The following is a 22,499-nucleotide window of genomic DNA, read 5'->3' on the forward strand; positions in this document are numbered from 1 at the left end:
GGGCCTCAGGATCTATGGGGGGGGTATGTCCTATATGCTTCCTTGCAACCTTTCTAGGAAAGCAGCGGGGCATCTGTGGGCCCTTGGGTCACTTCATTCACCTTAGACAAACTTGTAGGGTGCCCAAGAGAGTGGCTGCCTGGAGACCACCCATCAGAGTCCGGCGAAAGAGGTTAAGAGGCGCCCTACCTTCAACGGTGCTGGGATCCCACTCCGGTGGCTTCACAGGGAGGATTCTGAGGCGTGAAAGACAATTGCGATGTTCTCAAGTCCATCTTGCCATACCCAGTTGTGCCAGGAAGCGCTGTGTCTGACAGTGCTGACCCGGAGAACTTCTCTTGGGCTTCTGGGGGTGTCTTCAGCTCTTTAAACCCTTCCTTGGGCTGGAGATTTGGCTTAGCGGTTAAGCGCTTGCCTGTGAAGCCTAAGGAACCCAGTTCGAGGCTCGGTTCCCCAGGTTCCACATTAGCCAGATGCACAAGGGGGCGCATGCGTCTGGAGTTCGTTTGCAGAGGCTGGAAGCCCTGGTGCGCCCATTCTCTCTCTCTCTCCCTCTATCTGTCTTTCTCTCTGTGCCTGTCACCCTGAAATAAATAAATAAATAATTTTAAAAAATTAAAAAAAAAAACCCTTCCTCGCTCACGTGTGCACTTAATTTTCTTTTCGATTAAGGCAGTATCTTTTGCAAATAGGATCTCTAGCTCCCAAATCTCTGTTAGTTTAAGCATTTGTCTTCCAGTCATGCAGCCCTCTCTCCCCCAGGTTTTCTCTTCAATCCATCCTTTCATCCTCTGTATCTGCACCGAGCCTTGCTGTTCACTCCTTCAAGACAGCCCTTGTTTTATTATCTTTCCATTTCTACACCAGGACTTATTAGTAAATGACCTTAGCTCATCCTGGGACCATCTGAAAACCTCTCCCTGAAACTGCAGTCTGTCCTGCAGTGTGGCTAAGTTTCCCAAAATAGAATGCATGGTGCCATTTCCTGCACAAGTCTATGATATTAAGTCCAAATTCTTTTGCTTTTGTCAAAACATTGGGACGAAGTCTAGTTACCAAGGCCCTGGAGATGGCACAGTGTCTTGGTTTATTCTCTTTTTTTGTTTTTGTTTTTCAAGAGAGGGTCTCACTCTAGCCCAGGCTGACCTGGAATTCACTATGGAGTCTCAGGCTGGCCTCGAACTCACGGCGATCCTCCTACCTCCGCCTCTCGAGGGCTAGGATTAAAGGCGTGCGCCACCACGCTCCCAGTCGCATGAGCATCGCAGAGGATGACATGTACGAAAGAATGAATGTGGACAGTTAGAAATCCCAACATCTCCCTTAGCCTACAGGCTAATGCTACCCAATTCTAAGACGCGTGGTGACGTTACTTCTTTTGCTGGGATCCCTTCCACTGCCTTCTCTGCTTTGGCATACATTTCCCGTGCCACTCCTGCCCCACCTTCTGACGGGTCAGCCCACGCTAATCTGAACGTTTGCACTCACTGGATTATGTCAGCACCATTTAGTTTGCCAGTTGTTTCTAATTACATCCGCCTTTTCTTTTTTCATTTTTTTTTTATTGACAACTTCCATAATTATAGAAAATATCCCATGGTGCTTTCCTCCCTCCCCCGCCACTTTCCCCTTTGAAACTCTACTCTCCATCATATCCCCTCCCCTCTCAATCAGCCTCTCCTTTATTTTGACATCATCATCTTTTCCTCCTATTATGATGGTCTTGTGTAGGTAGTGTCAGGCACTGTGAGATCATGGATATCCAGGCTATTTTTGTATCTAGAGGAGCCCATTGTAAGGAGCCCTACCCTTCCTTTGGCTCTTACATTCTTTCTGCCACCTCTTCTGCATTAGACCCTGAGCCTTGGAAGGTGTGATAGAGATATTGCAGTGCTGAGCACTCCTCTGTCACTTCTTTCCAGCACCATGGTGCCTTCTGAGTCATCCCAAGGTCACTGCCATCGGAAAAGGGAAGCTTCTCTAACCAAAAGTGAGAGTAGCATTAATATATGGGTAGGAACATTAAGAGAAGTGCTTACTGGGCAGTTTGGTGAGCATAGTGTATACATTTAGCCAGACACCTGCAGCTGTTACACCCCTAGGGCTCATGACTACCCCTGTTGTAGGTTTTCAATATGAGGGATGTATTCCCTCCCATGGAGCAGGCCTCTAGTCAAATTACAGAGAGGTTGGTTTCCCCCATAACAGACATGCCACTATTGAACCTGTTGGGTCATTTGGCCTGGAAGGCCAAATTTAAGGCTTGCAGTGCCCATGGTTGAGTATTTATACTGGTGATTTTTCTCCCTGTCATTGAACTGCATGCAGCATAGCTTTTTCTAGCTTCCTGTCAGCTGATCTACATGAAGGAGATTTTCAGCTCAGCTCCAGCAGGATTTCTCAGTGACCTTGCAGCCCAAGTATATGGAGTCTTTTATTTTTATTTTAGAGAAAGAGAGTGAGAGATAGAGGAAGAGAGAGACAGGGAAAGAGAATTGGCATGCCAGGGCCTCAGCCATTGCAATTGAACTCTAGACACTTGCGCCACCTAGTGGACATGTGCGAACCCTGCACTTGCCTCGCCTTTGTGCGTCTTGCTTACGTGGGATCTGGAGAGTCGAACATGAGTCCTTAGGCTTTGCAGGCAAGCACCTTAACCACTAAGCCATCTCCAGCCCTCTAATTACATCCATCTTTCCAATGCAACTGAAGGGTCAATGAAGACAGAGAAAGTAGTTTGCATAATTTCTTGTTTGCTGGCTCACATATTTAATATACTTAAATTTTATGTAGCAAACCATGATTATTTCATAGCATAACTTAAAGACTCGGGTGAATGGGTATTTTTTTTCTTTTTTCTTTTTTTTTTGGTGTGAGTGTAGGATGTATGGTTTAGTGTGTGTATGCATGTGTGTTAAATGAATGTGCATGTTTCCTGTGTGGATGCCAGTGAAGGATGTCAGGTAACCTCTGCTGTGTGTTCTTCTGTCTTAATTCCTTGAGATAGGGTTGGTCTCGCTCAGTCTTTCTCTCTCTCTCCCTTTCTCCCTCCCTCTCTCTCTGTCTTTCTGAAGTTGAGCTCATCATTTTTTGGCTAGACTGCCTGTCTCCACACCCCTCAGCATTGGAGTTATGGGCATGTGTGGGTGGGTACAACTGGCTTATCCTTAAATTGGGAGAGAGAGAGAGAATGGGAGGGAGAGAGGGAGAGAGGAGATACTAGTGTCTCCACCTTCTGCAAAGTCTAGACACACACACACCACTTTGTGCATCTGGCTTCACAGGGGTATTGGGGAATGGAACCTGGGTCCTTTGGCTTTGCAGGCAAGTGCCTTAACTGCTGTGCCATCTCTCCAGCCCCCACACCTGGCTTTTCATGTGTGTTCCGGGGATAAAACTCAAGTTCTCACGCTTGTACAGCCATTGCTTGTCCCACTGAGCTATGTTCCCAGCCCGTGATGTTTACTATTTTAATATAGATTTACCCCAAACCGTATTACTGCAATTTGTAGACATACTGGAAATCTAGTTTTAAACCATGTTCCCAAAGGCTGCTTTCATTGGTGCAAACATGACTGTTTCTGGCTTGTAGCATGGAAGCACCATGCTCCCACTTATGCGTTACCACCAAGCCTTACTGGCTTCCCTTTGACATCCTTGTCTCATCTTATATATTTAAACTTTTTAATTTCCTCTCTTTTTTTTTTCAGGGGGAGAATAGTTTTTAGTAACTAGAATGGCTATTTCCACTTGGACAATTAGGGCAGTGAAACCTCAAAAAATTTGTTTGGGACATGGGGATTTTCCACTTCTGATTCTCTTGGAAACTCCCTCCCAGCCCAGAATTAGGTATTAGAAACAGTACAGTTCTGTTGCCACACATTGAGTATAACAGATTTGCTCTAAGAGATTGCAAAACCTAGAGGTTAAAATAGAGATGGTTCATAAAAGCCTACCACAGTAAAACCTGGAATTTTCTTTTCTCCAAATGAGGATATGGTGCCTCCCTCTCTCTCTCCCTCTTCTTTCTCCTTCCTTCCCTCCCTCTCTCCTCTATTTCCTTGAGACAGTGTCTCTGTAGCCTAGACTGGCCAGGAAATGACTATGTAACCCAGGCTTGGCCTTTAACTGGTGCCAATCCTCCTGCCCCTTCCTCCAGAGTGGCAGGCGTCACCATGCCTGGCTGGCATATAATTCTCTCCATCCTACATAGAATTTGTAAGTAGTTCTTCAGGTATGAGTTTTCCCATTTATGCACAGGATCTTCTGGACTGAGTTTTTTTCTTCTTCTAAATGCAGTTCAGCATAGTTCTAGTTGAGGGACTTTCAAAGTGTGTCCCCCAGAAAGCAGCATCAGCAAGATCTAGGAATCCGTGAGGAATGCAGATTCTTGAGTCCCACCCTGGACCTCATCAGACCCTGACAATCCGTGTGAATAAACCCTCTAGCTGATTATGATACCTGCTAAGGTTTCTGTTTTATTTTATTTATTTCCAAGCAGAGAGACACACAGAGAGAAGAGATAGACAGATAGATAGATAGATAGATAGATAGATAGATAGATAGATAGATAGACAGATAAATAGATAGATAGACAGATAGAGAAGAGATAAGAAAGAGAATGGGGGCACCAGGGCCTCCAGCCACTGCAAACAAACTCCAGATGCATGCGCCCCCTTGTGCATCTGGCTTATGCGGGTTCTGGGGAATTGAACCTGGGTTCTTTGGCTTTGCAGGCAAGCACCTTAACTGCTAAGCCATCCCTCCAGTCCCCTGCTGAGGTTTTTAAAGCACTGTTTCAATTCAACATCTTCACATAGTACATTAGGAAATTGAGAACCATCTAGGCCATATCACCCTGACCACGCCTGATCTTGTCTGATCTCAGAAGCTAAGCAGGGTTGGGCCTGGTTAATACTTGGAAGGGAGAATATTGAGGGCCATGTGAAAGGGACTTTACGCAGGACTAGGACACACATCTTCTAAGTCCTTGTGAATTTGTTAGCACCCCTCTCTACCCAGCCCCCCTTTGTGAATTAGTAACTCACAGTGTAGCAGCTGAGGATGACCCCGAACTTCTGATCCTCCTGCCTCCAGCTCCCAAGTGCTAGAATTTCCCACAGGTATGCACCACCACACCCAAGTTCTTACCAATTTTTAGAACACACTACTGACATATAACATTAATGACTTATTTAAAACCTTAAAACCCAGTGTGGAGGCACATGCCTTTAATCCCAGCACTTGGGAGGCAGAGGTAGGAGGATCGCCATGAGTTCGAGGCCACCCTGAGACTACATAGTGAATTCCAGGTCAGTCTAGGCTAGAGTGAGACCCTACCTCGAAAAACCAAAACCAAAGACAAAAACCTTATAGTAGATTATTATAATGTGAAGTCTATTCCTGTGCTTATTATGTGCCTCCATTAAGTTTTAAAGTAATTATTTTATATGAAATCATCACAAAAGCCCTCAGTCTTACTATAATATACATGGCTTCAATCACAGGTATACAGCATGCACATGCAGGTAAAATAGTATTTTCAGGCTGGAGAGATGTCTCAGTGGTTAAGGGTGCTTGGTTACAAAGTCTAAGGGGCCAGGTTGGATTCCCCACAGGCACAAAGTGGTATGGATGTGTGTGTGTGTATGTGTGTGTGTGTGTGTTTCCAGTGGCAAGAGGCCCTGATGTGCCCATACTTTCTCTCTCCTCTAATTAATCATATATGCACACATGTATGTCATAAATGCATGTATGACATGCAACTAAAATAGTATTTTCTAAAGCTCATATAAGCAAGAGCTATAAAATTTTTCAGTTGCAACTGAACCACTTACAGTATCTCTTTTTAGACTATATATATACATTTTTAAAATAGTTTATTATTATTTATTTATTTGACAGAGAAAGAGAGAGAGAATGGGCATGCCAGGGACTACAGCCACTGTAAACAAATTCCAGATGCATGTGCCCCCCTTGTGCATCTGGCTAACGTGGGCCCTGGGGAATTGAGCCTCGAAGCAGGGTCCTTAGGCTGCACAGGCAAGCACTTAACCGCTAAGCCATCTCTCCAGCCCTTATCTTTTTTAAAAGGAACATATTTTTTCTTCTCACAAAATGATGTGTATTTATTATAAAAAAATATAGAATAAAAATGAGGGGAAATATTCACAATAATACTCCTCAGACATAACCATTACTAGTAAATTGTGTGTCCACATGGAGCCTTTTTGTTAACTAAGTTGTTCAGATAATAGTTGTATTTACCACACATATTACAAAATTTCTCCCCATAGGTTCCAGTCTTATCACTTAGATACTGGTAATTAGTATGTTAACTTGAAGTTTTTTGGCTTCACTTATGAAATATTTTACAAATTAACAAAATTAAAGATGAGCTGGGTGTGGTGGTGCACGCCTTTAATCCCAGCACTCGGGAGGCAGAGATAGGAGGATCGCCATGAGTTTGAGGCCACCCTGAGACTACATAGTGAATCCCAGGTCAGCCCCGGCCACACCTACCTCCAAAAACCAAAAAAAAAAAAAAAAAAAAAAAAATTAAAGATGGCTTAGCCGTTAAAGCAGTTGCCTGCAAAGCTAAAGGACCCAGGTTCAATTCCCCCAGGTCCCATGTAAGCCAGATGCACAAGGTGGTGCATGCTTCTGGAGTTCCTTTGCAGTGGCTAGAGGCCCTAGCATGCCCATTCTCTCTCTCTCTCTCAAACATAAATAAAATATAAAAAATTAAAAATTTAAGGATGACATCTGAACATTGACTGCCAAAAATTCAAATGTTACACAGTATATACAATAAATGCCTTAATTTATACCTCCACCACAGTTTTGCTTACTCCTCAGTGTTAACTGCAAAATTGTGACAACGATGCTGATAAGAACCACAAAGTGCTGAATTTATGATAATCTAAGTTATCATTTGAAATCTTCAGTTTCAAGTTTTGTTATGTACACAGCAGTGACCTCTTCGTTGTAATTTATAATCCCTTATGATCATGTTAGGACTAATTCTAGAAGGATAGCTTACTATCAATTTTGAGATATAATTCTAAAGTATTTTTTCCAGGAGGGAATCAAGCTCTTTTCTTTGATCGCTCAGGAAAGAATATTATTACAGGAAGCCAGTTACATGCAGAGGAGGATCGTGATGAGCTCAAGGTCATCCAGAGACTACATAGTGAATTCTAGGTCCACCTGGGCTAGGGCGAGACCCTACCTCAAAAAAACAAAACCAAAAAAAAACCCATTGTTGGTATTTTGACCTTTACCAATAGCAAACACAGTCTTCAATTAAAATTGCTTTTTTAAACCTGGCATGTTGGCGCATGCCTTTAATCCCAGCATTTGGGAGGCAAAGGTAGGTGGATTGCTGTGAGTTCGAGGCCACCCTGAGACTACATAGTGAATTCCAGGTCAGCCTGGACTAGAGTGAGACCCTATCTCAAAAAACAAACAAACAAACAAAAACCTTTTCAGTATTTGAAACTTGAACTTCTAAACTAAAGTATCTGCATATTGTCATTAAAGTGTAGAAACTATCATATACAAAGTTTTACTAAGCAACAGAGAATAACAAAGTATCGTTCTGTGTTCACTTCTACAGGATGCTTTATTTCAATAGAAATCTTGATTGGTGTCTCACTGTGCAGTTTTATGGGCCACTGTATTTGAGACCTTGCTACTTTGGTAGGCAAATAAAACTGGACTGCAGCAGTGGAATGTCCTGACAGGGAGTCTATTGTCCATCAGTCAGTTCTAGTCCAGAAATTCCTTGCCCTTCTAGAGATCATGGTAGATTTCAACCATAGTTGCTTAATTTCTTACAACTTTAGAGCTTACATTACTCAGAGGATGCAAAAAAAAAAAAAAAAAAGCAACTGTGTTTTTCACCTGTAATTCTATTTTTCATTCTTGAATTTAGGACCAAAAAAAAAAATGCATAGTTAGATGAAATTACATGTGCAAACTTTTGTCCACGAAACTACAAGATTTTGTTTAGGTGCTTAGACCAATACAATCGTATGTGTACAGAAACCCATAATGCTTTAAAATATTTCCATTATTATAATATTAAAATAAGAACAATGTTAGCTGTAATTTCATGAGCTAAGAAACGTTGGAACATTTTTCCCGAAGCATCTCATTTAACCCTCACGATGGAGTTTGGGATGTATTATGAGCTCACAATGAGGGCGTCTGTAGTCTCCCCACGTTTAGGAGCATGAGCTGTGCCCCTCGAGATAAGGCTCAGAAGTAACCCTGTCACAGGTCTCTTGCAAGCTCAGCGGTGCATGCTAGCTTTTTTTTTTTTTTTTTTTTTTTTTTGAGGTAGGGTCTCACTCTTGCTCAGGCTGACCCGGAAATTAACTATGTAGTCTCTGGGTGGCCTCGAACTCAAGGCGATCCTCCTTCCTCTGCCTCCCGAGTGCTGGGATTAAAGGCGTGCACCACCACGCCCAGCATGTTAGCATTATTTTAATTGGGAGGTGGCTGAGGTTGTTTCTACTCTGAGATCTGCACACCTCTCAAACCAGGAAGACGGTTTCTACTAGAAATGGCCAGTGATAGCAGCGTTCTACCTAGCCAGAGCTCCAGCTCGCCTCTTTTGTCTGCATTCCAAGTTCTGGGACTTAAAATCGTACGGTTAAAAGACCAGGATTCTAGCTGCAGTCAGTGAATTCCCAGCTCTGATTCTAAAGCCAGCAGCACTCTGGGCTATACACTGGGGCTTAGTGTCGGGCCTACCCTCTCTACCAGAACGCAGAGAATTCGGCGAGAAATCATCTCTCAAGTGGCTACATTCTTTCTTTCTTTTCTTTCCCCACCTCCCTTTTTGTTTTTCGTGGTAGGGTCTCGCTTTAGCCCAGGCTGACCTGGAATTCACTATGTACTCTCAGGGTGACCTCGAACTCGTGGCGATCCTCCTACCTCTGCCTCCCGAGTGCTGGGATTAAAGGCGTGCGCCACCGCGCCCGGGGTGGCTACATTTTTTTTTAAAACACTCAATTTTCTCTCGTTACCGTCAAAGATTTTAATATATGCGTTCACGTGGTATTTGCTGGGTTCACGGGGCGACTGCTTTTTGGGCCTCCCTACAGCCCCACCCCCTCTTAAAAGCAAGGCAGATCACCTAGGGGTGCCAACCCTGGGGACCCCAAACATTGATGGGGGGTGTGAGATACACTTCTCCCCTAGGTCGAAGGAAAGGTTGAACCTAACCATGCATCTTCAAAACCTGCTCTACCTGCAGCCTCTGGTTATCCGCTCCTCCCCAGCGGCCAGAGCAGCCCCGGGGCGTTCTGACCCGGGCACCGGGACCGGGGCTGGCCGGGGAGGAGGGGCCGTGGCGGGAGGAGGCGGCGCGCGGAGGTCCCTAGTGGCGTGGCCGGGCGGCTCCATGCAGTGTACGTGGCACTGCCCGTGGACCGAGGGAGGAGCGAGGAGGGACTGCCTTTCTCCTCCGGGTGAGGACCTCCTTCGGGAGGCGAGGGCATCCTTGAAATGATCGGGGCAGAGCCAGGGCCCCCCTCGCCCTCCACCAGGCGCTGCTCCGCCACGGGGTTTCACCGCTACGCAGATGACCTAATATAAGGTCGAAAGCTGGTGGTGGTAGTGATAAGGGATTTACACGCCAGCGCGCGTGCGCGGAGTCCATAGAGCCCGGCCGGACTACATTTCCCAGAGGCGCCTAGCGGGTGCCTCCCGCGCCCGCCCACCGGAGCCATTTTGAAATCTGATGCTGCTGCTGCTGCTGCTGCTGCTGCTGTTCTTGCTGCTCGGGGTTTTGAATCAGCCCGAGCGCGTCGGCGGCGCTCGGAGGTGGTGGCGTTGGCCCAGGAGCTGAGCCTGCTCATCCGGGGAGGGGCGTGGAGGACACGGCGGCTGCAAGGGAAAGGACAGCTGTAGCGGGAGGCTTGGCAGCATCCGGGCGCTGTCTGTCACTCAGCATCCCCCCAGGCGTTTCAGCGCACCCCCCCCCCCCCAGCGGCTCCCTTTGCCCGAGGGGCGGGGCCGGCCGCCGTGGTACCCAGAGCGGGGCGCGCGGGAGCCCGGGTCGTGGTGGGGGGACTCGAGGGGGGCACCCGCTGCAAACCGTGCCATGAGAGCCACGGAGGCGGGAGCTGGAGACGCCGTGCTGAGCCCGTGAGCAACCCTGGGAGAGAGGGGGGGAAAAAAAGAAGAAGAAGAAGAAGAAGAAAAGCCCGGGCCCCGGCGGAGGAGCGAAGATGAAGGAGATCTGCAGGATCTGCGCCCGCGAGCTGTGCGGGAACCAGCGGCGCTGGATCTTCCACACGGCGTCCAAGCTCAACCTGCAGGTGCTCCTTTCGCACGTCTTGGGCAAAGACGTCTCCCGGGATGGCAAAGGCGAGTTTGCTTGCAGCAAGTGCGCTTTCATGCTCGATCGGATCTATCGGTTCGACACGGTGATCGCCCGCATCGAAGCCCTGTCCATCGAGCGGTTGCACAAGCTGCTGCTGGAGAAGGATCGCCTCAAGTTCTGCATCGCCAACATGTACCGCAAGAATAACGATGAGTCTGGCGCCGAGCCCCGGGCGGCCAGCGGGACGGTGGACATTTCCGGCCTGCCCGACGTGAGGTACACCGCGCTGCTCCAGGAAGACTTCGCCTATTCGGGGTTTGAGTGCTGGGTGGAGAACGAGGATCATCAGATCCCAGAGTCGCACAGCTGTCATGTTTCCGAAGGCCCCGGAAGCCGACCCAGGAGATGCCGAGGCTGTGCCGCCCTGCGCGTGGCGGATGCCGATTACGAAGCCATTTGCAAGGTGCCTCGCAAGGTGGCCAGGAGTATTTCCTGCGGCCCCTCCAGCAGGTGGTCCACCAGCATCTGCACCGAAGAGCCGGCCTTATCGGAGGTTGGCCCGTCGGACTTAGCGAACGCAAAGGTGGCCCCGGATGGAGAGAGCATGGAGGAGGGCACCCCAGGCTCCTCCGTGGAGTCCTTGGATGCCAGTGCCCAGGCCAGCCCGCCGCAGCAGAAAGACGAGGAAACCGAAAGAGGGGCGAAGGAACTTGTCAAGTGTGACTGCTGCGCGGACGAGCAGGCTCCGCAGCACTGGTGTAACCACAAACTGGACCTGGCTCTCAGCATGATTAAAGGTCTTGATTATAAGCCCATCCAGAGTCCCCGAGGGAGCAAGCTTCCTATTCCAGTGAAATCCAGCCCACCTGGAGCCAAGCCTGGCCACGTCGTGACAGATGGAGTGAGTTACGGTTTCCTTAGCAGGTCTTTGAAACCCCTTTACAGGACACCCCTGACGTATCCCTTGGAGATTGCAGACCTGCAGGAGCTGTGGGATGATCTCTGCGAAGAGTATTTGCCACTCCGCGCACAGGTATATATATATATATTAAAATGGCTTTTGTAAGGCCCCAGGCTGGAGGTTAATCATCCTCTAGACTTGAAAAAAGAAATCATTGAGCCCATTTTGAATGCACCTTTTGGCTTTTGTCTCATTTAGTAAATATGGTTTACACGCGGATAATTTGCTTTCTGTAATTTTCTTTGTCACGTTGCCTGTTGGAGCAATCAAAATTGCATACTTTTAAGGATCAAAAGGTAAAGATTTTTCGTTTTACAGAAAGAAGATACATACATACATACATACATACATGTATGTATGTATGTATGTATGTATATATATATTTGGTTTTCAAGGAAGGGCCTCACTCTAGCCCGAACTGACCTGGAATTCACTATGTAGTCTCAGGGTGGACTTGAACTCACAGTAATCCTCCTACCTGTGCCTCCCAAGTGATGGAATTAAAGGCGTGCACCACCATACCCAGCCTCAGAAACAACATATTTAATCATACATTTGGAATTAATTTTTCTCCTCTCTCTCTCTCTCTTTCTCATAGGTGTTATGTTTTGTTTTTAAATTTCTGGTATTTCATCCCATTGGCTACCTGCCTAGAGCGATAAGCTTTCCCCCCTCTGCACTGCACAGGGTAAAGGTTTGGGGAAACCCGATTAACCCACCAGAATCTACCAGGACAGCCTTAAAACATCTGGACAACGTTTAGGGTAATTCAGGGATCATTTGCAGATTGATGGCGACTTGTTCAGAGAAGATACTTGATATTGCCACTCAAAATGTTAATATGAAAACTGCACAGCAGTCTCACTACCGCACTCTACTAGAAGATATTTGATTTGAAGGAAGGATTCATTTATACTCTTAATTTTTTTTTTTTTTTTGTTGTTTATTGAGGTAGGGTTTTGCTCTAGCCCAGGCTGGCCTGGACTTCACTATGTAGTCTCAGTGTGGCCTCAAACTCACGGCGATCCTCCTACCTCTGCCTCCTGAGTGTTTAAAGGCATGTGCTACCACACCCAGCTTACTCTTGACTTCTTGATAAGTAGAAAATGGCAGTTGACCTTAACTTGAGATATTCTTGTCTGCCCAGTTGACTTCACACCTCTCCTTTAAATTCAGCTCTATACAGGGATATAAAAGATGCTATTTTGTTTCTATAGCAACAGAAAATGGCTAGTTGAATTAACTTTGTGAAACATTCTGGGATGTTCCACTTGATACAATTTTTGGTAGTGGTACTGATACAACAGTTTAGAAGGCAGTTTTGGGAAGTACCGGTACTTACTAGTCGAAGTTCTGGAGGATTAGAGCACGATATCAAATAAAATTGTTCATTGTGATATGAGGGTTTTTGTTTTGTTTTGTTTTTGAGGTAGGTCTCAGTCTAGCTCAGGCTGACCTGGAATTCACTATGTAGTCTCAGGGTGGCCTTGAACTCACAGTAATCCTCCTACCTCTGCCTCCCAAATGCTGGGGTTAAATGCGTACACCACTGTGCCCGGTTTACTTGAGATTTTCTTGAGTAACATTGTATATAAAATTTGTATTTTAGGCTGGGTGTTGGTAGTGTATGCTTTTAAGCCCAGCACTCAGGAGACTGAGGTAGGAGGATTGTCATGAGTTTGAGGCCAGCCTGAGCTACAGAGTGAGCTCCAGGTCCGCCTGGTCTTGAGTGAGACCCTGCCTCAAAGAAACCAAAATAAATAAATAACTTTGTGTCATAAAAAGTTTACAGATTTTTGTATCATAGGAGATTTTAGCAGAAAGCAGAAGAAACGTTTTAACATTAACGTTTACATAAAACTTTCAGAAACTACACATACAAAAGTGTTAAAAATAAAGATTTTGGTCGTGTGATTAAGTGTTGCATACTAAGCATTTGTCTGCTTGTTTCCTGTTCTGTTCTTTCCTTCTGGGGGAGCCCCCCGCTGAATTCAGGCTGGCTACAGAGTCACCATGTTACTCTCATAATAGAATCTAAAGTAGGCTAGTCATGATGGGTGGGAAAGTTTGTGTTGTTTTTTTTTCCTCACTCAAATATGGCCAAAACTGTAGAAAGTGTAAAAGATCTAGAAAGTTACAGGCAAACGAGGAATTTTTTTTTTCTCCCTATGTAATTAAATCTTTGGTGCCTGGACTCTGCAAGTTTGGGAATTGGGAAGGATTTTTAAAGAACATCTCATATCATCTCTCAATTTGGAACATTGAAGAGTTGATGATTTAAATAACCACCCTTGCAGTGCCAAAGATCCCTGACTACTTTCTTTCTTTTTTTTTTTTTTGGTTTATTTTTTTAAAATTTATTTATTTGACAGCAATAGGCAGAGAGGGGGGGGGGGAGAATGGGTGCGCCAGGGCTTCCAGCCATTGCAGACGAATTCCAGATGTGTGCGCCCCCTTGTGCATCTGGCTAACATGGGTCCTGGGGAATCGAGCCTTGAACCAGGGTCCTTAGGCTTCACAGGCAAGTGCTTAACCGCTAAGCCATCTCTCTAGCCCCCCTGACTACTTTCAATCAAGCACTATAACTCCGTACATTAAATCATATTGCCTGATGTACATCAACTTAAGAAACTTACTTTAAAAGCCCCTTTCTATAACCTAAGGATTCGCAGGAAGATTTTTCAGGGATTCTGTGAAGAAAATCGTCCTCTAAATGAACACGTGTCAGCTATGATAACTGTAACCTTAGGTCAAATCCCTTTACTATAGCACCTTTGGACACTTTAAAGTAGATGTGGTAGGGTTGGAGAGATGTCTTAGCTGTTAAGGCACTTGCCTGCAAAGCCTAAGGACTCACGTAACAATGAACAATTTTCATTTGCTGTTGTACTTTCTGGAATTTTGTTGACTAGTAAGTACTGGGTTCCCAAAAATGCCTTTTAAATTGTTCATGGTTGCCCCTGTACCACCAGAAAAACCTATCAATTGGAACATCCCAGAATGTTTCACGAAGTTAATTGAACCTAGCTATTTTCTATTGCCATAGAAACAAAATAGCATCTTTTAGATCCCTGTATACAGATGCATAAGGGGGCGCATGCGTCTGGAGTTTGTTTGTAGTGGCTAGAGGCCCTGGCGTGCCCATTCTCTCTCTCTCTCCTACCTTTCTCTCTGTCTCTCAAATAAATAAGATAAAAAATATAAAGTAGGTATGATGGTCACTTGCCTTGTAGAATAATAGAACATTGGGAGGAGAGAGAAAAAATAAATAGCATTCACCTTCAAGGACCTCTTTTTAAATTATTATGCTATTTCCTCTAATAATTAAGGCTGTGGAAAATAGATAAAATGAGCTTAAAGTGTTTGTAAATGTTTGATTTTATTTGGAACCTTTTACTGTTATTTAAATCTGACTGACTTAATCTTCTTAATAGCTCTTGCGCTTTAGGGCAGAGTAAGAGCCAGATGGGTCTTGTCTTATTTATTTGAGCAATGTGGAAAGAATAAAAAAAATTATGATTTTTGTTAGTTTCTTTTTTAGTTTATAGAAAGAAAAATTCATGAAAGCAGAAATCTTCCTTTAGTCAAATTTCACTACAGGAGGAAGAAAACCTGGGAGGTTTTTCTGTCATTCCGATGCTTTTGTTCAATTCTCAGTCCACTGTATGTGCCATGAAATATCAACATTAAGATTCCTCTCATTTCTCTTGATAGCGTTTCTTCTCTCTCCTTCCTTATGTTAAGATAAACAGCTACTGTGTATTTCTCTTGCTTAGTGATTTTCTGATATTATGCAAATAATGTATTTTCCTCCTATGTACTTTTTTTTCTTCGTTTTTTGAGGTAGGGTCTCACTGTAGCCCAGGCTGACCTAGAATTCACTACGGAGTCTCAGGATGGCCTTGAACTCACGGCGATCCTCCTACCTCTGCCTCCCGAGTGCTGGGATTAAAGGCATGTGCCACCACACCCGGCTTTTCCTCCTGTGTACTTTATGTCTGAAAAGCCAGGCTCTTCAGATATGTTAAAAAAAAAAAAAAAAAGTTTGAAGTCTTTTCCTGGATAGTAATTTCCTTATTTATTTTTTTTTGGGCCCTGAAGTAGAGAATCTCTGAAAAGAGGCGTGTGTTCTGTTAGTAAACAGTAGTTCACCAAGCTGTGGCCCACTTGCAGTTCTTCTTTGTCTCCCTCATTTTGAACCTTTCAATGTCAAGGCCGTCTTCCTGGCTATGGTCAATTTGTCACACTTGTAGCTTAGCTATAAGTTTAAGTAGATCTTTGGGGAAAAAAAAATGTAGACATTAGATTCTGGTCAAAGATGAAGCCTTTAGCTGGATGCTAGCTGATGACTCTTGGCTGTGATTAACAACAGGGTAGGAAATGATAGCCATTTGAAGCTCACCATCATAAGGATTAGAAAGTGCAAAGAAAAACACAGTAACCTAGAAGCTATAAAGAACTGCCTTTTAGCGTACACGTTTACATTCATTTACATTTTGGCCTGGAAGCAACTCTCTTTTTCTCATGTGAGGAAGCATTTACGCCGACCGAGTGGAAACTGATTTAACTTCAAATTTCGTTGTGTTGGGACATGATCTCGAAGCGGGCATCCAGGGCATAACACTGAAACGGACGGCAGAATTGCTGACTTCAGGCTCCTGGGATCTCTCCCACTGCGTGCCTGGTACTTCCAAGAATTTGTGGTGAATTCTTGATTTGGTGCAACTTACCAAGTACTTTTTTGCCAGACATCTCTGTGAAGACATTTTTTCTTAGGGTGTGAAGTAATAAATTATTTCAAATAGAGACAATAACACCTTCTACCTTTTTAAAAAAATATTTTATTTATTTGAGAGAGAGAAAAAGACAGGGGCGCACCAGTGCCTCTAGCCACTGCAGATGAACTCCAGACACGTGCACCCCGTGTGCATCTGGTTTATGGTGGGTCCTGGAGAATCAAACGGGGATCCTTTGGCTTTGCAGGCAAATGCCTTAACCACTAAGCCATCTGTCCAGCCCACCTTCTACCTTTTAGATCAGCACATTTACACAATAAGAACTTTCCTGGGCTTAGTCATGACAAGATGGGGTCATGTGAGATCCAGACTCATCATGGCTTTTCCTGTGGCTTTATTTGGCTTTGAAGTTGCTGTTCATACATGAACCTGTGTGTGTGTAAGCCATAAATATGTAAACACAAATGTATGTGTGTATAGAAACCATATATATTTACATACCAATGTGTGTGTAATCTTTTGTTAGTCTTTTTTAAAATTTATTTTATTTTTATTTATTTATGAGAGAGAGAGAGAGAGAATGGACATGGCCATGCCAGGGCCTCTAGCTACTACAAAGGAACTCCAGATGCATACATCACCTTGTACATCTGGTTTATGTGGGACCTGGAGAATCAAACCTGGGTCCTTGGGATTCTCAGGCAAATGCCTTATCAGCTAAGCCATCTCTCCAGCCTTTTCTTTTTCTTTTTCTTTTTCTTTTCTTTTCTTTTTAATCTTATGTTAATCATTTCCAAGAGAGCCACTGAAGGATTAGAATGTTTGGGAATTAGGAGCTAGACCTGTTTCTGTTTTTATTACTGTTACTCATTAAACAAAAACTTCTGATCCCCCACATGTTCTTAGCATTACAGTAGACAGTGGGTTTATAGAGTGAAAGGTACATTGCCAAGGCCACTGGATTCAGTTTAATTGGATACCTTTTCTGATTTCCTCTGTAACTTGAAGAAATCACTTACCTTTTGTCCTTGTTATAAAATGGAACTGGGTCAGCTGATTAGTTTACTGTTTCCTTCTCAACTCTTAAGAGACTTTGATTTAAACTGAATAAATGAATAGGACCAGACATTTTAAAAAATATTTTATTTTTATTTATTTATTTGACAAAGATAGAGAGAATGGGTGCACCAGGGCCTCCAGCTACTGCAAACAAACTCCAGACACCTGCGACCCCTTGTGCATCTGGCTAACGTGGGTCCTGGGGAGTCAAACCTGCGTCCTTTAGCTTTGCAGGCAAATGCCTTAACCGCTAAGCCATCCCTTCAGCCTGACCTTGACATTTTTAATAGTGAGCTTTTTGCAGCCAGGGTTGCTAGAGATTGAAGCCAGGGTCTTACATATGCTAGATAAATGTGCTACATCTCCAGTCCTGAAGGTTGTTTTTTTCCCTTCTTTCTTTAATTCTGCTTATTATAGTTTAAATTTAAAAATTACAGATGTCACTGTTGCAAAGTTATTTTACATGGGGGAAATAAAAGCCAAGTTTTATAGAAAATGCTTTACCATTAAATATGACAAATTCACTTACCATAATTGTAAATATCTATTTTACTTACCGCTTGTAGCCCACGTGTGGTATAACTGCAGGGAAAGACTTCCTGTGCTCACAACAAATATCCCAAATTTTTTTTTAAAATATTTTTATTTTTGCTTATCTGAGAGAAAGAGAGCGAGAGAGAATATGGTCCCACAGACCTCTAGCCGCTGCATACAAACTCCAGGCACATGGGCCACCATATGCATCTGGCTTACGTGAGCCCTGGGGAATCAAACACCTGGGTCCTTAGGCTTCCCAGGCAAGTGCCTTAATGACTAAGCCATCTTCCAGCCCCTCAGATATTTTTCTAGGAGTCATCCTCTTTATTCTTTCTGCCTTCACTGTCCAGAGCACCAAGTCCTATTACCTATTCTTTTTGGTTTTTCAAGGTAGGGTCTCACTCTAGCCCAGATTGACCTGGAATTCACTATGGAGGTTCAGGGTGGCCTCGAACTCACAGAGATCTTCCTACCTCTGCCTCCCGAGGGCTGGGATTACAGGCGTGCGCCACCACGCCCGGCCTCTATTACCTGTTCTTTCACAACGTGCAGATCCGTGCGTTTGTCTTCTCTTCATCTGCCACCAGTATAATTCAAGCCACTTTCACCATTCACCTCACTAGTGAGGCGTTCTAACTGGTTTCCTCTGCTTCTGCTGGTGCTCCCCAACGACCCGTCACCCCCAGACCGCTAGAATGATGTTCTGGAAACTTAAATATGACTACTTCTCTGTTCAATGGGGGATAGGGATGTAGCTCAGTGGCAAAGCACTTACCTAGAAAGCAAACACAAGGCCCTGGGTTTGATCCTCAGCAACACCAGCCGGAAACAGTGAGTTACTTCAGTCAGTTTTTATTTTAGTCTGGAGAAAGTCCAGTTTAGAGCTGGGCATGGTGGCGCACACCCTTAATCCCATCACTCGGGAGGCAGAGGTAGGAGGATCACCATGAGTTCAAGGTCACCCTGAGACTCCATAGTGAATTCCAGGTCAGGCTGGGCTAGAGTGAGACCCTACCTTGAAATCCCCACCCCCGCAAAAAAAATTCAGCTTAGTTAGCTCTATTACACAGGAGTTATGTGAGGCTAGGAACTTGCCTAATTTAACATTTTCATCATATTATGGATGCCCCCCCCCCCACCGCCAACATCCTCTGAGGCGAGCCCATGGCCCTGTTGAGAACTTGGGGCTACTCTGAATTGAGATGGGCTCTGAGTGTAAAATGCACCTCAAATTTCAAAGACTTAACAATTGTATTGATTTTGATATTGATTGCATGTTTGTGATGATACTATATATATATTTCAGTAAATAAATTATGAAAAACTCTAATCAAGGTGCCTGGGCCTGTTCCACTCCCATTTCTGTCTAAATAAGGAGTGTGGCCCAGGTGCTAGCTGATGCCAGAGGCTAGGTTTTACGAGAAGCTCTGCCAACTTTTCAAAAGCCCTTGTTATTTTCTTTTCTTTGTTTATAATTGAGAATATTTCCTCTTATTTCTTTTTTTCTTTTTGTTTTTTTTTTTCTTCTGAGAATATTTCTTAATACCTCTTTGCTATCCTTTTAAAATTTTGGGATGTTTTTGTTTGTCTGTTTGTTTGATTTTTTAAAAAATTTTCAATGCTAAGAACACTGCTTTGCATAAATACATAGTACAAAATGGCAGAAGTATACTTAGGCTCATTTCAAAAGTTGTTTTGAATTTTTTAATTAATTAATTTTTATTTGAGACAGACAGAAAGGGAGAGAAAGAGAGAATGGTCATGACAGGACCTTTAGCCACTGCAAACAAACTCCAGACACATGAGCCACCTTGTGTGTCTGGTTTACGCAGGATCTGAAGAACCGAACCTGGGTTCCTAGTTCTTAGGCTTCACAAGCAAGCACCTTAACCATTAAGCAATCTCCCCAGCTCAGTTTTGGGATTTTTGTTTTAGCAAATAGCTTAGTGGGGAGAAAATGGACTCTAGCGGCTGTTCTTAAATAGCTGTGAACTGACTTAGAAGTAAGGTAACAAAAATCCTTGTTTAGATCCAGTGTCCTGATGTAATTATTAATGATACCCTTTCCAACTTTTAGAAGCGATTCAGAGCTGAATACAGTGGGTGCAGGTTTGCAATTTCAGCCCTTAGAAAGCTGATGCAGGCAGAATGTGAGTTCAAAGCTAGCCTAAACACTGAAACCCTGTCTCAAAAAGCAAGGGTGGGGCTGGAGAGATGGCTTAGCGGTTAAGCGCTTGCCTGTGAAGCCTAAGGACCCCAGTTCGAGGCTCGGTTCCCCAGGTCCCACATTAGCCAGATGCACAAGGGGGCGCACGCGTCTGGAGTTCGTTTGCAGAGGCTGGAGGCCCTGGCGCGCCCATTCTCTCTCCCCCCCTCTATCTGTCTTTCTCTCTGTGTCTGTCGCTCTCAAATAAATTAAAAAAAAAAAAAAAAGCAAGGGTGGCTTGATATGACTTGTCAGTTGTGTGGTAATTCTGTTCATGAAGATAACAAGTTCGGTGGATGGTATTCATTAGTCCTACCCTTTTCTCCTTTTGCTTTGCCTAGGACGCCCCTCCTTGTCCATCTTAGCCACACCCCCTGTTTAGATCCAGGGTCAAATTTGTTTCTTCCAAAAACCATTTTTCTGTATGTCCTGTTGAAATGAGTATACTCTTACTTTCTGACATGACTGCTTCCTTGGAACTGTGTTTTAGCAATGTGGTCCCCACAATGACACTCACAGTGTTCCCCGTATGAGCAATTCATGAGAGTTAGAAAAATTGACAAATAGCTGTGGAGGGTAAAAATGAAGCAGTCTTCTTAGCAAGTAACAGCTTTGTCTTTGCAAAGGCCTGCTCATCAGCCCTGAAGCAACTGTGGTTTTCCAGGTGTCTAGGGAAAAAAAAAAAAAAAGATGCCAGAGATTTGAATATACAAATTATCACTGACTGCCTTCACTCAATGTGCTTGCCTTGCTGTTTCCTTCTAGCCCATGCCCAAGGAATTACTCATCCAACAGAGGCTGAATTCAAGTGACATGGCTGAAACCCAGCAGTCTGATTCCCACTTGGCAGAACTCCAAGAGAAAGTCCAGCAAACTGAGGCCACCAACAAGGTACGGTCACTACTGTGCCCTGGGGATACAGGGTTTTCCTGAGGATATAACTGGCTCTAACCTGCTTCTGTCTATCAGAATAGGATTTGAGAGGTGAATACTGTGGATTCCTGGTGCTCTGTGGAATATTTCATTTAAAAATATAGTTCTTAGCTGGGCGTGGTGACACACTTCTTTCTTTAATCCCAACACTCTGGGAGGCAGAGGTAGGAGAATCATCATGAGTTCAGGGCCAGCCTGAGACTTCAGTGAGTTCCAGGTCAGTGTGGGCTAGAGCAAGACCCTACCTCAAAAATAAACAAATCAAAGTATAGTTTTTCCCTACCTCAAAAAACAAAACAAAACAAACAAGAAAGTATAGTTCTTGCTGGGCATGGTGGCACATACCTTTATTTATTTGTTTGCTTGCTTATTTATTTATTTATTGGTTTTTTGAGGTAGTGTCTCACTACTAGCTCATGCTGACCTGGAATTCACTATGGAGTCTCAGGGTGGCCTCGAACTCACAGCGATCTTCCTACCTCTGCTGGGATTAAAGGCTTGTTTGTTTATTTATTTATTTATGTGTGAGAGAGAATGGGTACACCAGGGCTTCTTGTCACTGCAAACAAACTCCAGATGTATGTGCCACCATGCACGTCCGGCTTATGTGGGTCCTGGGGAATTAATTGAACATGGGTCCTGGTCCTTAGGCTTTGCAGGCAAGCGCCTTAATTACTAAACCATCCAGCCAGCCAGGCTCATGTCTTTAATCCCAGCACTCGGGAGGCAGAGGTAGGAAAATCACCATGAGTTCAGGGCCAGCCTGAGACTTGAGTAAGTTCAGGTCAGCGTTGGGCTAGAGCAAGACCCTACCTCAAAAATAAACAAATAAAACTATATTTCTTCCCTCTGCTTCTCACCAGGACTTTAGCTTGTTCTGCAAATATCACCATTTCTGATGCCTTTTAGGTGTGAGATTAAAACATTCATACAGTCTTTACACAAACGAGACTCTTAAGACAGGAAGCTTTTGCATTTGATTTTAGCCTAAATTCTCACTCCTCAGTAACTCCTGGGTTTTAATGTGTGCTTAGAGGAAAGTTGTCACCGTTTGGGCACTGGCCATCTGGCATGGTGTACCCCTGTACCCTGATCCTGCCCAGAGTGATAGTAGACCCTCCTGGTGCTGTGGAGGAGACAATAAATCATGTGGCTGCTGGTACAGGAAGGACAGGATGGGAGTGCTGAGGCATTTGAGTATTGAAAGAAGGACTTCATCTTTTCTGCTTCTCCTTACTAAGACTTTAATGATCACTAAACCTGGGAGACAAGTGACAAGCTAATGTTCCCCAAGCAGTTCTTTAAACCCTAGATTTGAGGAAGAATATTATGATTGCATTTCAGACTAGAAGTCATCCCCGACCTAACAAACTTTTTTTTTCCTGCTGAATTCAGATGCTTCAAGAGAAACTGAATGAAATGAACCATGAACTCAAGTCTGCTCAGGAGTCAGCTCAGAAGCAAGATTCTGCAATTCAAAACCTCAGAGAAACTCTACAAAGCAGAGAAAGTGAGGTACTTTAAAAAAAAATTTTTTTTTTATCGACAACTTCCATAACTATAGACAATAACCCATGGTACTTTTTAATCAAGGACCTGTGAAGAAACAATTTATCCCATCCAAGTAGACAAGTATTCTAGATTTTATAGAAATCTCTCTTGCCCAACTCACAGACCTTCGCCTAGAAAACCCGTCCCCCGAATGAATATTCGGGAATGTTTCTGTTAGTA

At 44.2% G+C, this 22,499-nt stretch overlaps 1 protein-coding gene across 18 annotated transcripts in view; it reads left to right on the forward strand.

The window, feature by feature from the left end:
* Nucleotides 1-22,499, forward strand: part of LOC101616723 (myomegalin-like) — a 142,186-nt gene that overhangs the window by 25,012 nt on the left and 94,675 nt on the right. For 5 of the 18 annotated variants that reach the window (XM_045138645.1, XM_045138649.1, XM_045138648.1 and 2 more), the window contains exons 1-3: nt 9,468-11,369; nt 20,601-20,726; nt 22,164-22,283. In XM_045138645.1, coding sequence (XP_044994580.1) covers nt 10,242-11,369; nt 20,601-20,726; nt 22,164-22,283 — 1,374 coding nt within the window. In that variant the 5' untranslated portion in view covers nt 9,468-10,241. Of the gene's footprint in view, nt 1-9,465; nt 11,370-20,600; nt 20,727-22,163; nt 22,284-22,499 lie in introns of those variants that run through there. The other 13 variants (XM_045138659.1, XM_045138658.1, XM_045138657.1 and 10 more) reach the window with 6 other exon arrangements.

Source organism: Jaculus jaculus, chromosome 19, assembly GCF_020740685.1.
Source record: "Jaculus jaculus isolate mJacJac1 chromosome 19, mJacJac1.mat.Y.cur, whole genome shotgun sequence".
Classification (NCBI taxonomy): Eukaryota; Metazoa; Chordata; class Mammalia; order Rodentia; family Dipodidae; genus Jaculus; species Jaculus jaculus.